A 15,593-nucleotide genomic window follows, 5' to 3' on the forward strand; every position below is an offset into this window, starting at 1 on the left:
GTGAAATGTGTTGCAGAGCAGTGTAGAGCGTTGCCAGGCAGTGTAAATAGTTGCACAGCAGTGGAATGCGTTGCCATGCAGTGTAAAGCATTGCAGGGCAGTGTAAAGAGTGGCAGAGCAGTGGAATGCAGTGCTAGTCAGTGAAATGTGTTGCAGAGCAGTGTAGAGTGTTGCAGAGCAGTTGAATGCTTTGCTGGGCAGTGGAATGTGTTGCAGAGCAGTAGAGTGTTGCTGGGCAGTGCAAAGAGATGCAGAGCGGTGGAATGCAGTTCAAGGCAGTGAAATGTGTTGCAGAGCAGTGGAATGCTTTGCCCGGCAGTGGAATGTTTTGCAGAGCAGTAGAGTGTAGCTGGGCAGTGTAAAGAGTTGCAGAGCAGCAGAATGCGTTGCAGAGCAGTGGAGAGCGTTGCCGGGCAGTGTAAATAGTTGCAGAGCGGTGGAATGCGTTGCAATGCAGTGTAAAGCATTGTGGGGTAGTGTAAAGAGTTGCAGAGCAGTGGAATGCAGTGCCAGTCAGTGAAATGTGTTGCAGAGCAGTGTAAAGAGTTGCAGAGCAGTGGAATGTGTTGCAGAGCTGTAGAGTGTTGCTGGGCAGTGTAAAGAGACGCAGAGCGGTGGAATGCAGTGCCTGGCAGTGGAATGTTTTGCAGAGCAGTACAGTGTTGCTGGGCAGTGTAAAGAGTTGCAGAGCAGTGGAATGCGTTGCAGAGCGGTGGAATGTGAGAGATTAGAAGTATTCGATGTCACATACAGTAATTATCTCTCTCTCTCTCCTTACAGAGCCCTCTGCACACTATCCCTGCCTCCCCCACCAGCCCGCAGTCTTGCCTAGATGGCAGTAACTCTCCGCTGTCGGGCAGCGCCAGCAGTGGGGTCTCTTCTTTGAGTGAAGGCAACTTCCCTGGCTGCCCTGATGCTACAACCAGCACAGAGTCCCGAAACGAGGAGGAACAGAGTGGATGTTACCAGCATTATCCCCCTGTGCGGTACAGTCTATCCGACCCAAATGGCTTGGAGCCCCCCAAGGTCCAGCCATGTCGAAGCCACTCAGCCCCCACTGGGGTGACTCCACCTCGGTCACCCAGTGGTGAACATGAAGAAGCAAATACAGAGCACGATCGTCTACGGAGAGCCAGGAGGAACTGCCACATGGGCAAAGAGCAGCTGGCACGGGTTGGATGGGAACACAACATGAGCAAGCAGTAGTCATGGACTGGACTGGAGGAGCAAGGGTATTAGGAGGAGGGGAGAGGTCAGTGTCCCCTGATGTCTGTGTTTAAGGAGGAGGGGAGGGGAGGAGAGGTCAGTGCGTCCTGATGCGTGTGTATTAGGAGGAGGGGAGAGGTCAGTGTCCCCTGATGTCTGGGTATTAGGAGGAGGGGAGAGGTCGGTGTCCCCTGATGCATGGGTATCAGGAGGAGGGGAGAGGTCAGTGTCTCCTGATGTCTGGGTATTAGGAGGAGGGGAGAGGTCGGTGTCCCCTGATGCAGGGTATCAGGAGGAGGGGAGAGGTCAGTGTCCCCTGATGCATGGGTATCAGGAGGAGGGGAGAGGTCAGTGTCCCCTGATGCATGGGTATTAGGAGGAGGGAGAGGTCAGTGTCCCCTGATGCATGGGTATTAGGAGGAGGGGAGAGGTCAGTGTCCCCTGATGTCTGTGTATTAGGAGGAGAGGTCAGTGTCCCCTGATGTCTGTGTATTAGGAGGAGGGGAGAGGTCAGTGTCCCCTGATGTCTGTGTATTAGGAGGAGGGGAGAGGTCAGTGTCCCCTGATGCATGGGTATCAGGAGGAGGGGAGAGGTCAGTGTCCCCTGATGTCTGGGTATTAGGAGGAGGGGAGAGGTCGGTGTCCCCTGATGCAGGGTATCAGGAGGAGGGGAGAGGTCAGTGTCCCCTGATGCATGGGTATCAGGAGGAGGGGAGAGGTCAGTGTCCCCTGATGCATGGGTATTAGGAGGAGGGAGAGGTCAGTGTCCCCTGATGCATGGGTATTAGGAGGAGGGGAGAGGTCAGTGTCCCCTGATGTCTGTGTATTAGGAGGAGAGGTCAGTGTCCCCTGATGTCTGTGTATTAGGAGGAGGGGAGAGGTCAGTGTCCCCTGATGTCTGTGTATTAGGAGGAGAGGTCAGTGTCCCCTGATGTCTGCGTATTAGGAGGAGGGGAGAGGTCAGTGTGTCCTGATGCATGGGTATCAGGAGGAGGGGAGAGGTCAGTGTGCCCTGATGTCTGTGTTTAAGGAGGAGGGGAGGGGAGGAGAGGTCAGTGCGTCCTGATGCGTGTGTATTAGGAGGAGGGGAGAGGTCAGTGTCCCCTGATGTCTGGGTATTAGGAGGAGGGGAGAGGTCGGTGTCCCCTGATGCATGGGTATCAGGAGGAGGGGAGAGGTCAGTGTCCCCTGATGTCTGGGTATTAGGAGGAGGGGAGAGGTCGGTGTCCCCTGATGCAGGGTATCAGGAGGAGGGGAGAGGTCAGTGTCCCCTGATGCATGGGTATCAGGAGGAGGGGAGAGGTCAGTGTCCCCTGATGCATGGGTATTAGGAGGAGGGAGAGGTCAGTGTCCCCTGATGCATGGGTATTAGGAGGAGGGGAGAGGTCAGTGTCCCCTGATGTCTGTGTATTAGGAGGAGAGGTCAGTGTCCCCTGATGTCTGTGTATTAGGAGGAGGGGAGAGGTCAGTGTCCCCTGATGTCTGTGTATTAGGAGGAGGGGAGAGGTCAGTGTCCCCTGATGCATGGGTATCAGGAGGAGGGGAGAGGTCAGTGTCCCCTGATGTCTGGGTATTAGGAGGAGGGGAGAGGTCGGTGTCCCCTGATGCAGGGTATCAGGAGGAGGGGAGAGGTCAGTGTCCCCTGATGCATGGGTATCAGGAGGAGGGGAGAGGTCAGTGTCCCCTGATGCATGGGTATTAGGAGGAGGGAGAGGTCAGTGTCCCCTGATGCATGGGTATTAGGAGGAGGGGAGAGGTCAGTGTCCCCTGATGTCTGTGTATTAGGAGGAGAGGTCAGTGTCCCCTGATGTCTGTGTATTAGGAGGAGGGGAGAGGTCAGTGTCCCCTGATGTCTGTGTATTAGGAGGAGAGGTCAGTGTCCCCTGATGTCTGCGTATTAGGAGGAGGGGAGAGGTCAGTGTGTCCTGATGCATGGGTATCAGGAGGAGGGGAGAGGTCAGTGTGCCCTGATGTCTGTGTATTAGGGGAGAGGTCAGTGTCCCCTGATGTCTGTGTATTAGGAGGAGGGGAGAGGTCAGTGTCCCCTGATGTCTGTGTATTAGGAGGAGAGGTCAGTGTCCCCTGATGTCTGTGTATTAGGAGGAGGGGAGAGGTCAGTGTGTCCTGATGTCTGTGTATTAGGAGGAGGGGAGGAGAGGTCAGTGTCCCCTGATGTCTGTGTATTAGGAGGAGAGGTCAGTGTGTCCTGATGTCTGTGTATTAGGAGGAGGGGAGAGGTCAGTGCGTCCTGATGTCTGTGTATCAGGAGGAGGGGAGAGGTCAGTGTGTCCTGATGTCTGTGTATTAGGAGGAGGGGAGAGGTCAGTGTGTCCTGATGTCTGTGTATTAGGAAGAGGGGAGAGATCAGTGTGTCCTGATGTCTGTGTATTAGGAGGAGGGGAGAGGTCAGTGTGTCCTGATGTCTGTGTATTAGGAGGAGGGGAGAGGTCAGTGTCCCCTGATGCATGGGTATAAGGAGGAGGGGAGAGGTCAGTGTCCCCTGATGCATGGGTATAAGGAGGAGGGGAGAGGTCTTTAGATTGATGTCTGTGTATTAGGAGGAGGGGAGAGGTCAGTGTCCCCTGATGTCTGTGTATTAGGAGGAGGGGAGAGGTCAGTGTGTCCTGATGTCTGTGTATTAGGAGGAGGGGAGAGGTCAGTGTCCCCTGATGCATGGGTATAAGGAGGAGGGGAGAGGTCAGTGTATCCTGATGTCCCTGTATTAGGAGGAGAGGAGAGGTCAGTGTCCCCTGATGTCTGTGTATTAGGAGGAGGGGAGAGGTCAGTGTCCCCTGATGTCTGTGTATTAGGAGGAGGGGAGGAGAGGTCAGTGTCCCCTGATGTCTGTGTATTAGGAGGAGGGGAGAGGTCAGTGTCCCCTGATGTCTGTGTATTAGGAGGAGGGGAGAGGTCAGTGTCCCCTGATGCATGGGTATAAGGAGGAGGGGAGAGGTCAGTGTGTCCTGATGTCCCTGTATTAGGAGGAGAGGAGAGGTCAGTGTCCCCTGATGTCTGTGTATTAGGAGGAGGGAAGAGGTCAGTGTCCCCTGATGTCTGTGTATTAGGAGGAGGGGAGAGGTCAGTGTACCCTGATGCCTGTGTATTAGAAGGAGGGGAGAGGTCAGTGTCCGCTGATGCCTGTGTATTAGGAGAAGGGGAGAGATCAGTGTGTCCTTATGTCTGTGTATTAGGAGGGGAGGAGAGGTCAGTGTCCGCTGATGTCTGTGTATTAGGAGGAGGGGAGAGGTCAGTGTCCGCTGATGCCTGTGTATTAGGAGGAGGGGAGAGGTCAGTGTGTCCTGATGTCTGTGTATTAGGAGGGGAGAAGAGGTCAGTGTCCGCTGATGCCTGTGTATTAGGAGGAGGGGAGAGCCTGAGGTCAGGACACAGTGACCGGTATGCTGGCAGCGAGTGTAGCACATCTTACAGACATATCTACAATGTAAATGAAACATCAGCTTTGTCTCCTCCTGATGCCCTGATCTCAGTCCAGACAAATAATATCTGTTATTCCCAGCTTGTCTCCTCACTCCCACCCCAGACTTTGGGCACATGGTCACCTACCTTCCCTGTCACTGCTAGGTGACCCTCATGGCTGCCACCTATTGATGTGTACGAGGGTATGGAGGAATTGGGTACCTGCATCGCCGTCACCATCAGACGAGAATGAGCGATCCCTCGTTATGTGTCTTCATATTCTATACCCTCCGGCGGTGCTGTGTTGTGTCCTTGATGATCAGCTTCCCGCAGGGTGTGTGTTTGTATATACCGTGTCCGCATGTTCCTCGCACACTGCGTGCCGTCCGGATTATGTGTAAATACGATTCACTGTTTCTGTTGTGATATTTTTTTCCTTCAAATGGTTGTTATATGAAAATAAAGTTTACCACCCTTATCGGAGAGGTCTGAATTTATCCCAGGTATAATAATAACTAATGTAGCTGCAATGGGTCTGGTGTGATCTGGGCATCAGCTTTACCAGCTGTAGGGTTCTAAGGGGCTGATTCAGCTGTGAACGCTGAATGGTGAAAATCACAGCGGGCATGTGCCCTCAAAGTAAAGTTGTATTCTTGAAAGAGGAACCCAGCATGCGGGTGGCCTTGTCCTGTGCTGGGCACCCCCAGACTGCCGGGATTCCCTGAGGCACTCGCGTCAGGGAAGGGGGTAGATGGTTAGGGTAAGGCTGCGAGGAAGGAGAGTAAGGCAATTAGAAGTAGGGTCTTGGTCCAGAAACCCAGCAGGCTGTTTTGCCCGATCCTCAACCTCATGACCCTGAACAGGTATCTTCGGATCCTACACCTAAAATTCTGCATGAGTTCTCTGGACATCCAGGACGCCTATCTACTTGTACCCATTTGTCTGGAGCATCAGTGGTTTCTTTGCTTTGCTGTATGGGAGAATTATTTTCAGTTTCAGGTGCTTCCTTTTGGGCTCTCCACATGTCTCGTATGTTTTCACAAAGGTTATGGCGGCTCAGCTATGGCGACAGGGAGTGTAGATTCTACAGTACTTAGACGGCCTGCTTATCATGGCCCAGTCCCCTTATCATGGCCCAAGTGTGGACCTTCTCCCAACTCACTGCTGGGTCATCAATTGGCCCAAGTTGTCAGTGGTCCCAACTTGTGGAATGATCCTCTTAGGGGCCCTTTTAGATTCTCGGATGCAGCAGGTCTTCCTAACAGAGGACAAGCTTTGGAACCTTCAGACCGAGATATGTGGATTTATTAAGCCAACGGAGTGTCCATCCATTGTTGCATGCAGATTCTGGGGCCGTTGGTGTCCTCCTACGACATGGTGGATTATGCCCAGTTTCGCTCTCGTCCACTTCAGTGGGAGATTCTCTACAGATGGAACAGGTCCCATCTTCACATCTGGACCAAGATAATTGTACTCTCTCCGGAGGTCTGTCTCTTTCTCTCTCATGGTGGTTTCAGGCTCAGAACCTGCAAAGGGGTCTTCACTTCTGGATTCCTGTGTCCTCCTTACCACAAACGCAAGTTTGCACGGGTGGGGAGCAGTAACTTGCCAGCGGTCTTTCCAGGGTCTTTGGATACCACAGTAAAGTCGTCTCTCCATCAACCTCCTAGAGGTCAGGCCAGTATTCCGGACTCTTTGTTTAGCGCAGCCATTGTTACAGGGCCGTGCACACCAGGTTCAGTCCGACAATGCGACCGCAGTCGCCTACATCAACCACCAGGGCTGCACTCGCAGCAGAGGTGCCATGGTGGAAATAAGCCCCTTCCTGTGGGCGGCACGCAATCTTCCAGCTCTGTCAGTGGTCTTCATACCGAGGGTTCAGAATTTCTCAGCTGCCAAACCATTCACTCCGGCGAATGGGTTCTGCATTTGGACGTGTTCCAGCCACTGCTACTACAGTTGTGGACCTTATGGTGTCTGGCCACAACTACAAAGTTCCATTATACGGTTTTTGAACCTGGGATCTGGACGCTCTTCTAGTACAGGCCCTGTTGGCTCTTCAGGCTCATGTATGTTTTTATTCCAAGGGTCCTTCACAAGTTGAAGAGGGAAGACGGGACAATGATCTTGGTAGCTCTGGATTGGCCGAGGCGAGTTTCGTACGCAGACCTTCTAGGCCTCTCAAAAGATGCTCTGCTCATTTTTTCTCTGGGACTTCTCACTCAGGGCACATTTCTACACCCAGACCTCCCTAGTAGGGAGGCCAATCCCGGGATCGGGATCAGCGGGATCCCGCGATTTTGGTCTAAAATAGGCGGGATTTGAATCCCGGAATTGAAGCTCTTAATCCCGGGATTACTGCGGCTATGGAAAAATCACTTATTTTTTAAAAGCCGCTGAGCACCTTACATAGCTCAGATGTGCTGCCCGGTTGCTGTTACTGACCCCCGGTGGCACGGCTGTGCACAGCGCAGCGTGATGGGAGGTCAAGAGTCACGCTGCGCAGCCCAGCCGTCGGCATGCCGTTGCCGTGTCTTCTGTATTCGGTGACGTCGCCATGACCCCTGTTGCTGCGGGACACCCGACTCTGCTGCTGTGAAGACCAGAGATGACTCCTGCTGCTGCCTGTCACCAACGATGTGTAAGTGACAATGCAGGGCAGGGGGGATGGGGAGGGATTAGTTGGGAGCTGGTGCAATTTTTTTATTGGGAGGCCAATCCCGGGAATCCCGGGATTGAGCATTTTTTAATCCCGGGATTGAAAAAATGCCCAGGGTTTGGCATCCCTACTCCCTAGTCTAGTTTTGACGGGGTGGCTCTTGAAACATCCCTGTTAACAGCTAAGGGAGTTTCGCCCATGATCATTCGTACTATGTTGAATGCCCGTGAGCTTTCTTCAGACAGATCGTATCACCGGATTAAACTCTCCAAGCTTCTTTCCTTTCTGCAGACAGGAATAGATGCAGGCTTGCATCTTTCTTCTCTGAAGGTGCAGGTTCTCCTTTTTCAATGGAACATTTTTTCCTCCAGTGTCTCCATGGGACTTGTCTCTGGTCCCTCAGGCTCTGAAGTCTCCACTGGCAAAAATAATTTTTATTTTACTCCAAAATTGGCGCCCCTTTCTTGGTAATTGAATCTGGATGATAAGAGAAAATTAAGAATATACACTATACTCTCCTTTTATGCACAATCCTCCGTTTCACTTTTCCTCTATTTTCTCTCCTATTCCTCTGGCGTATCCTCGATGTTAGATATGAAAAATAAGAAACATACAAAATCCAATGTGTAAAATACGTATTTGTAGAGTTGTGATCAATTAATCAAATCGCATCACGTGAGCGTACATCAACTCACTAGTGGTAAGCTGAGACGCACGTATAAAGGTATCTTTTATAATGGGATGTCGTACCACTACTCACGATCAAAGGTAGCTTTCCACGTATATAATGGTTTCTTTAAAACGGTTTTCTCTCAAAGATAGATTTTTATTCAAAAAAATGATCCAAAACATATACACTTTAGACTGGTTACTAGGTAGAGGCAGTGATGAAGTGTAGTCTACACACAAGTTTCCCAGGAGTCCGGACCTAAAAAACGTGTGGACAATTACTCATCCACTTACCTCTTCCTTTCCAGTCCAGTGTGCAAAGGTAAAAACAGTTGACAAGCACTATTCAGGGTACTACATGTTTCGAGACTCAAGTCTCTTCCTCAGGTCCCTGAATAGTGCTATTGACAGGATCCATATATATACCCTCCAGTGTGTTTACTTCCTGTGACGTGATCCCGGTTTCTGAAGTCTCCACTGTTTGAGCCATTGCCTTTGGTGGACCTTCCTTGGCTGACCTGGAAGTTTCTCTTCTCACTATTGCATCAGCCCGGAGCGTTTCGGTCAACCTTTTGCCATACTTATATGGCATCTGACGTTCTGGTTACGATGGTTAGAACATTCCACCAAGTCTGTAAGAGCTTCGTGGGCTGCCCTAGTGGGACCATGGCGGAAAAGCTACCTAGTCGTCCGCCCACACGTTTCTTCATAGTTATGCTTTTGATACTTCCGAGGACTCGGTTCTTAGTGTAGCTCAGGCATGTCTCCGCCCTCAGGGGTATTTATTTAGGATGGATTGAAGGAGAAATTAAATTTATGTTCATGCTGTCGGACAACAAGTCCCTGCCGGCCCTTTAATGCCCCACATGATGGAACTTATGGCTCTCCAAGTTGCTGCATGTGGGGGAGGCTTGCTGGGACTTGTAGTTTGACAGCACAACCCAACGTTAATTTTTTATACCAAATAAAACCCAATCAGCCCAGCACCCACCACCCAGGGGTGCTGGGTATATCCCCGGGCTTCAGCCCTAGATGGGTGAAGCCTGAGGGGGGCCCTTTTATTGGGGGGGCACTCCCCAAGGGACCCTGTCCAGGGCTGACCGGCCAGGGGATGATGTTTTGCCAGGAGAAGCTTATAATAAAAAGTGTCCCCCGGCTGTGGCAGCCCGGTGCTGGTTCCGAAATACGAGGGACCCCTATTATTTTTGGAACCATGACCTGTCCAAGAGCTCGGTGCGGGTTTCTTAAATACGGGGGAACCCCAGTTAAGTTTTCTCTTGTATTTGAGAAACCAGGATTGGCTCAAAGAGCCCAGAGTTGTTTAGACTTGGGGGGAGGTTTCCATCCAATTTTTTTTATTTTACCATACTCCCGGTACTAAAAATTTTACCAGAAATCGTGAGTGCTGAAAAATTGCGCCCTATTACAAGTGCGATTTGGTGCAATTTATTTAGCTGACTACAAAATCGCACCTGTAGTGTTCTACGAGAATAACCTTGAACTCTCTGTGGTCCTTTTACACATAACATAACTGCAGCGAGCACTTTGATGATGAAGATCACTATGGGACAGATAAGAAGATCACTATGGGACAGATAAGAAGATCACTATGGGGCAGATAAGAAGATTACTATACTTTAAAAGAAGAAATAACATTTTCTTAATAATTATTTTTGGATCAATTTTGTCATTATATTTGTATGTACTAATAAAATATAATAACTCACAGCTAAAAAGATGCACTCTACTGACATTAGCAACATGAATATTAAGGTAGTTGTATTTTAATAAAATAATGGATATTAAATGATGGGGAGCTAGAGAAATAAAAATAGAGAAATAAATGTAAGATATCCCATTAATTGCTAAAAAAAAATTTGGTACTCTTTACCTAGAACGGCGCCCATCGCGGGCATCGCATGTACATCGCATGCCATAATGGCATGCGATGCCCGCGATTTTACATAGAAATGCATGTTAAAATGTAAATCGCGTTGGTCACATCGCATGCGACCAAAAAATCGCATGCGATGCGACCAACGCGATTACCGATTTTACATAGGGAACAATGTTAAATGGCCCACAGACCCCAAATAGCCACCCTGAAGTGTGAAATACCCCCCCCCCCCCAATTGTTAACGCCACCCCGCCATCAACGTCAACCCGAAGCGTGGCGAGCGCAGCGGTACGCGTCCTCCGACCTTTTCATACCCCCACTATCCACGTCGGCGTGGAGTTGAGAATAGAAAGTGTGGCGAGCGCAGCGAGCCACCGAGCCCGAAGTGTGGTGAGCGGACGCGGATACCTGTGAAGCCCGCGAGGGGACGCGGATACCTGTGAAGGTATCCGCGTCCCCTCGCGGGGCTCGCCACGCTTCGGGCGACGGGGAAGGGGGGGTCGGACCAGGGCCCCTCCAGCGGGCCCGGGTAACTAGTACCCGATCCCCTCCCCTCTTGACGGCCCCGCTGCTGACTACACATGTGATGTGAAGACCTTCTGCAGTAACTTAGGGCCTTATTCTAGTTCACTCTTTCTGACAAAATCCTTTTAAAGCTGTGTACACATGCTTAGATTTTTCCCTGTTTTTGATCCGATTTTGCTTATAGAAGCAAAATCGAATCCACATCGAATGGTTTTTAGGACACTTTCGATCTGCATTCGATTCGATGCGCGCTCCCGTCTTCTCAAAATCAAATAGAAAAATCTACTGTGCAGCCAAGGAAATCTCGAATTCGATCCAGTAAATCAAATGAGTACATTGTGCCTACATCAGGGTTGCCGACTTTAATATTCTCCTCTGGGAGAGTTTTAGCAGCTGCTCGGGGGCGGGGCTTGAGCGTGACATCACTAAGCCCCGCCCCCATGATGGTAAACTGGTTAATTTGCGCATCTCCGTGGAGGGGCTAAAATGACGCGATTTTGTCATTTTAGCTCCGCCCCCTCCTCTGAGACCCACAGATTGCAGCATTTAAATGCCCCGATCGGGGGCGCAGCGGGGGTCCCCCCTGAATCCGGGAGGGTTGCCCACCCTTCCGGGAGGGGGACCCGATTTTCGGGAGACTACCGGCCATTCCGGGAGGGTAGGCAACCCTGGCCTACATTGTGAAATCGAAACGAATGCAAAAGTACAGATCTAATGCCAAATCGAATGGGATGATCTAATGCCAGATCTAATGGAAAATCGAATCTAACATCAAATCTAAAGGCCCCCATACATTAGGCCAAGTCGGACCTAATCTACTGACAACTCCCCTGGGGGGTCACATACGATTTGGCACTTGATGTGCCAGGTTTTGCATGTGATAAATCGCATGCGATTTATCACATGCAGTCCCCCCAGGGAGCTGCCGTCAGCGGTAGCCGGGAGCTGAGCAGGGCATGGGGGCTGCAAGCAGGCAGCGGATGCAGCCTGTAGTACCTGCGGTGGAGGGAGCCAGATGCCGAGCGGGGGACTGCAAGCAGGGAGCCAGGCAGGGGAGGCAGTGGGCGCACTGGTCCAGGCGGTGAACTCCGCAAGGGGACCAGAGAGCAGAGACCGGGTAGCGTAGGGGAAGCCGGGCAGCAGCGGGCGGACATAGAAATGAATTAACAGTCAGTGATTGGCTGAGAGCTCTCTCAGTCAGAGAGCTCTCAGCCAATTACTGGCTGTCCATTCATTTCTATGTGCCCGGCTTCCTCTACGCTACCCGGTCTCTGTCTCTGATCCCCTTGCGGCATTCACCGCCTGGAAGTATCTATTTGCGGCATTCCCCCCCCCGCCCAGGATAGTGCGCCCACTGCCTCTCTAGCCCGGCTCCCTGCTTACAGTCCCCCACTCGGCTCCCTCCACCGCACGTACTATACGCTGCGTCCCCTGCCCGCCTTGGGCTGCACATAAGATTTAACAAATCTTATGTGCAGCCCGTCCGACCTCCCGAATCCGACCGTGCATCGGGTCGGATGGGATGTCTGCACATGCGATTTGGCCCGATTTCAAGGCCCGATTCCTCCGAATCGGGTCAAATCGGGCCCAAATCGCATAGTGTATGGCGGCCTTAAGCGTGTGTACAGGGCTTAAAAAGGATTTTGTCAGAAAGGGTGAACTAGAATAAGGCCCTTACTGTGGTCCTGTAATTATTTGTTATTGTCTGATGGGATCCGGACATGACATGTCATCCAGGTATTCACAGACAGCGCTACATGCCTCGGCGCAAGTGTCCGTGAGGAAGAGGGGGCAGGTCGCAGGAGAAGGACAGTGTGTGCGCGGTGCAGGGAGCTGCTCAGCCTCTCCAAACTGCCGCCCGCTGTCAGACAGGCGCTGCGGCGGCGTGCAGGAGGCAGTGACAGTGAGGGCTGAGGCAGCTTTAGCAGAGCAGGGATGGAGAGAGCGCCTTTTCAGCATGGCGCCTCCCTGCTTTGCAGGAGCTGCTGAGTGGGTAGCGCCGGCCCAGTATCCAAATGTAGATGAGCCCCAAAGCAGTAAAGAGCTAATATACTTGGTAAAGTGCTGGGAAATTGTGCTGATGATTCAATGTAAATGTGTCCAATCCATCCATACCTCCCAACTGTCCCGCTAAACGCGGGGAACGTCCCGGTTTTTGGGGACGTTCCTGAGGCCGGCAGTGTCCCGCTGCGGGGGAGAGGGGGGGATGCAGTTGGGAGTCCCCCAATCGGACAGAATAGATGGGTCTATTCAGAGGCGCAGTTGACGAAAACAGGGCGCAGCCCTCATTTGCATTCTCTTTGCCGCGCGAGTGTCCCTATTCTTGCCATGTAAAAGTTGGGAGGTATGTCAATCTCTCATTCCTTTTTCCCCCAAAAAAATGTTAACAGTGTAATGTGGGCTAGGTGAAATTAGGGAGATTGTTGTTATTTCAGGGAGTCGCAACGCCTGGGATACTATAAGTGTGAGCATCCCACCCACTACTTCTAATGGCGGCATACGTGGAGTTGTAATGTCGTGGTCCACAGGCGCGGGGTGGGACAGGGGGCAGTGCACGCTAGAGATGGGTCGTTCGTGAACGATCCGGTTCTTTTGAACGGTTCCCTCTAAAGAACGAGGGAGACGCCGATCCCAAAATGGTGATCCGGATCAGTTTCGCTTTACAATGCATACAATACAATGCATTGCTTGAGCTCAGCACTGCCACCTTTGGCAGCTGAGATATTTTCTTCTAATTGGAGACTGTGAGTGAATAGAGAAACAAGGCTGCTTGTGCTGCTGCTGCTGCTGCTGCTGTGTCATGTGCAGATCTAGATTCTTTTTGAAGCCCTGAAGGAGGTCAACAGCATACTCAGCAGAGGCATTGCAAGATTGCTTCACCATCTTCTACTAGTACAGTATCACAGAAAGTTGTGTAGAAGTATGAACACACATTCTCACAGACACACAGACTTTAGTTAGGCAGTGCACATGTTTTTTTGTTTTATTACTAGATCTGTGTTTGCTGGGCTGTGTAGTACTTTTAACTTTAATTTGGAGGGGGAGGGGGCCTTCTTTTAACTTTCATTTGGGGGGGGGGGGGGCTTGGCAATGAGCAAATTTAGTCCCCCTTGGCAATGAACACATTTAATCCCCCTTGGCAATAAACAAATTTAGTCTCCCTTGGCAACGAGCAAAATTAATACCCCTTTTACACCGCCGCAAAACCCCGGGTCTTCAGCGGGTCAGACCCCGGTCAGCGGCAGTGTAAATGGGACACGCCGTGTCCCTTTACACGGGACTTCTACCCAGGTCCTGGGAACTGGATTGTTCGTCAGACAATCGTTGGTCAGACAGTCACTAGGTCGACATGCAGAAAGGTCGACAAGGGAAAATGTCGACATGGGAAGAGGTCGACATGGAACAAGGTCGAAGTGGTTTTAGGTCGACATGGACATTAGGGTGACATGAGGAAGGTCGAAAGGTCATAAGGTCGACATGGGGTTTTCGCTGTTTTTTGACCCGAATGTCAACACAGTTGGAAGTGAAATCGGACCCTCGCATCGCTCGCAATGCTTCGGGCACAGTGGCTCACTTCGCTTGCCACACTTTTATAATCTCACTCCATGCCCTAGTGGATGGTAGGGCATGAAATACCGCCTGTCGGCACATGTCGGCTCAAAAAACAGTGAAAATCCCCATGTCGACCTTATGACCTGTCGACCTTCCTCATGTTGACCTATAACCATGTAGACCTTGTTCCATGTCGACGTAAAACCACGTCGACTTTTTCAACACACCCTGTATGTTACCTTGTCATTTGTTTTTTGTTTACTATGTACGGCGCTGCGGACACTTTGCGGCGCCTTATAAATAAACGTACTACTACTACTAACCACGTCGACCTTGTTCCATGTCGACCTAAAACCACGTCGACCTAAAACCATGTCGACCTAGTGTTGTTGACCTAATGTCGACCTAGTTCAGTCGACCAAACGACCGTTTCCCCAGGTCCTGACCTGGGTAGAACATGACTATGACCTGGGTAGAGGGCAGTCGGTGTAAATGGGTACACTGGGTCATCCGACCCGGCTCCCATTTACATCAATGGGGGACCGCAGCATCCGCAGGTTGGACAGGGGGGCACAGACAGCCTGCGCTGCTGTCTGCTATATTCAGCAGACAGCAGCGGAGGAGGTGAATGGATGCCGGTGTGAGGCATCCATTCACCTCCAGGACGATGGCTGGAGGGGTGCACGGGGGCTGGGGGCAGCCCAGCAGCTTACCTTGGTGCTGGGCTGTCCCCAGCACGGCGATCAGTGGTCCCGGCGGGCCTGGAGCTTGGAGATGATGTCATTACATTTCTCTAAAATGTGCAATGTACAGAACGCTTTAAGGAGCCGCATCCCGCTGTAAGCGCCTCTTCTCCTTCTGACACCCTCCGTGTACTCCCTGGCTAGCAGCTGTACATGTACCAGAGACATGGTATCTTCTACTCTAGTAAGCCAGTATCCCCTAAATGTATCATCGGGGAACCGCAGCAGGAATCTCCGATCCCTGCTGCGATCCCCCTTTCAGCGCCGCCGGCCGCATCCCCATAGGTTTCTATGGGGGATGCGAAGCTGCCCGATGTACCAACACCGGGCAGCCTGGCTTCGCACCCCTGGGCTACCGCCATTCTGAGATGGCGATAGCCCATTGTAGTCTATGCCTACACATCGCACTGCCCTGCTTCCAGGTTAGGGCTTCGCAGGGACGGGCTTCTTTCGGAGCCCTGTCCCTGCGCCCTCAAAATTGATAAATTGCCCCAATATGATCAATACCCCAGGACACCACCTCACAAAGGATTATTCCCTGTATTTGTCATTGTACAAGTATATAGGTAGGCATGAGGGAAATGGTTGTATTTAATGGGTGAGTAGACACTTTTATTTTTATATCATAGGGACCCCCTCCTCCCTCCCGAAACTGGCAATGAAAAGGGGTCTTCAAGAGGGAGTCCTGATTTGTACAGTGAGCCACAGAATGTCAGACTCCACCTCCCCCTACTCAGAGCCGAATTTCCCATTAGGCACGTGAGGCACCGGCCTAGGGTCAGCACATGTTTGGGGGCGGCTCTTGGATGCCTGTGATAGTGCTGTCAGCCCAAAATGTACCAATAACTGCAAAATATCCACTGTACTGTAGTATATATTCCATCTTAAATAGAGTGTAAATGGATAGGACATGCAGATACTGCCC

The 15,593-nt window shown here is 51.4% G+C and overlaps 1 protein-coding gene across 17 annotated transcripts in view; it reads left to right on the forward strand.

Annotated features, from left to right (window-relative positions):
* DOCK3 (dedicator of cytokinesis 3) overlaps window positions 1-5,101 on the forward strand; it is a 244,387-nt gene extending 239,286 nt beyond the window's left edge. For 4 of the 17 annotated variants that reach the window (XM_083155809.1, XM_083155815.1, XM_083155814.1 and 1 more), the window contains one exon: window positions 781-5,101. In XM_083155809.1, the coding sequence (XP_083011935.1) occupies window positions 781-1,206 (426 nt within the window). In that variant the 3' untranslated portion in view covers window positions 1,207-5,101. The remainder of the gene's footprint in view (window positions 1-780) is intronic. The other 13 variants (XR_014454286.1, XR_014454283.1, XR_014454285.1 and 10 more) reach the window with 13 other exon arrangements.
* Window positions 5,102-15,593: the final 10,492 nt, after the last annotated feature.

This window comes from Crinia signifera, chromosome 8 (assembly GCF_055691185.1).
Source record: "Crinia signifera chromosome 8, ASM5569118v1, whole genome shotgun sequence".
Lineage (NCBI taxonomy): Eukaryota > Metazoa > Chordata > Amphibia > Anura > Myobatrachidae > Crinia > Crinia signifera.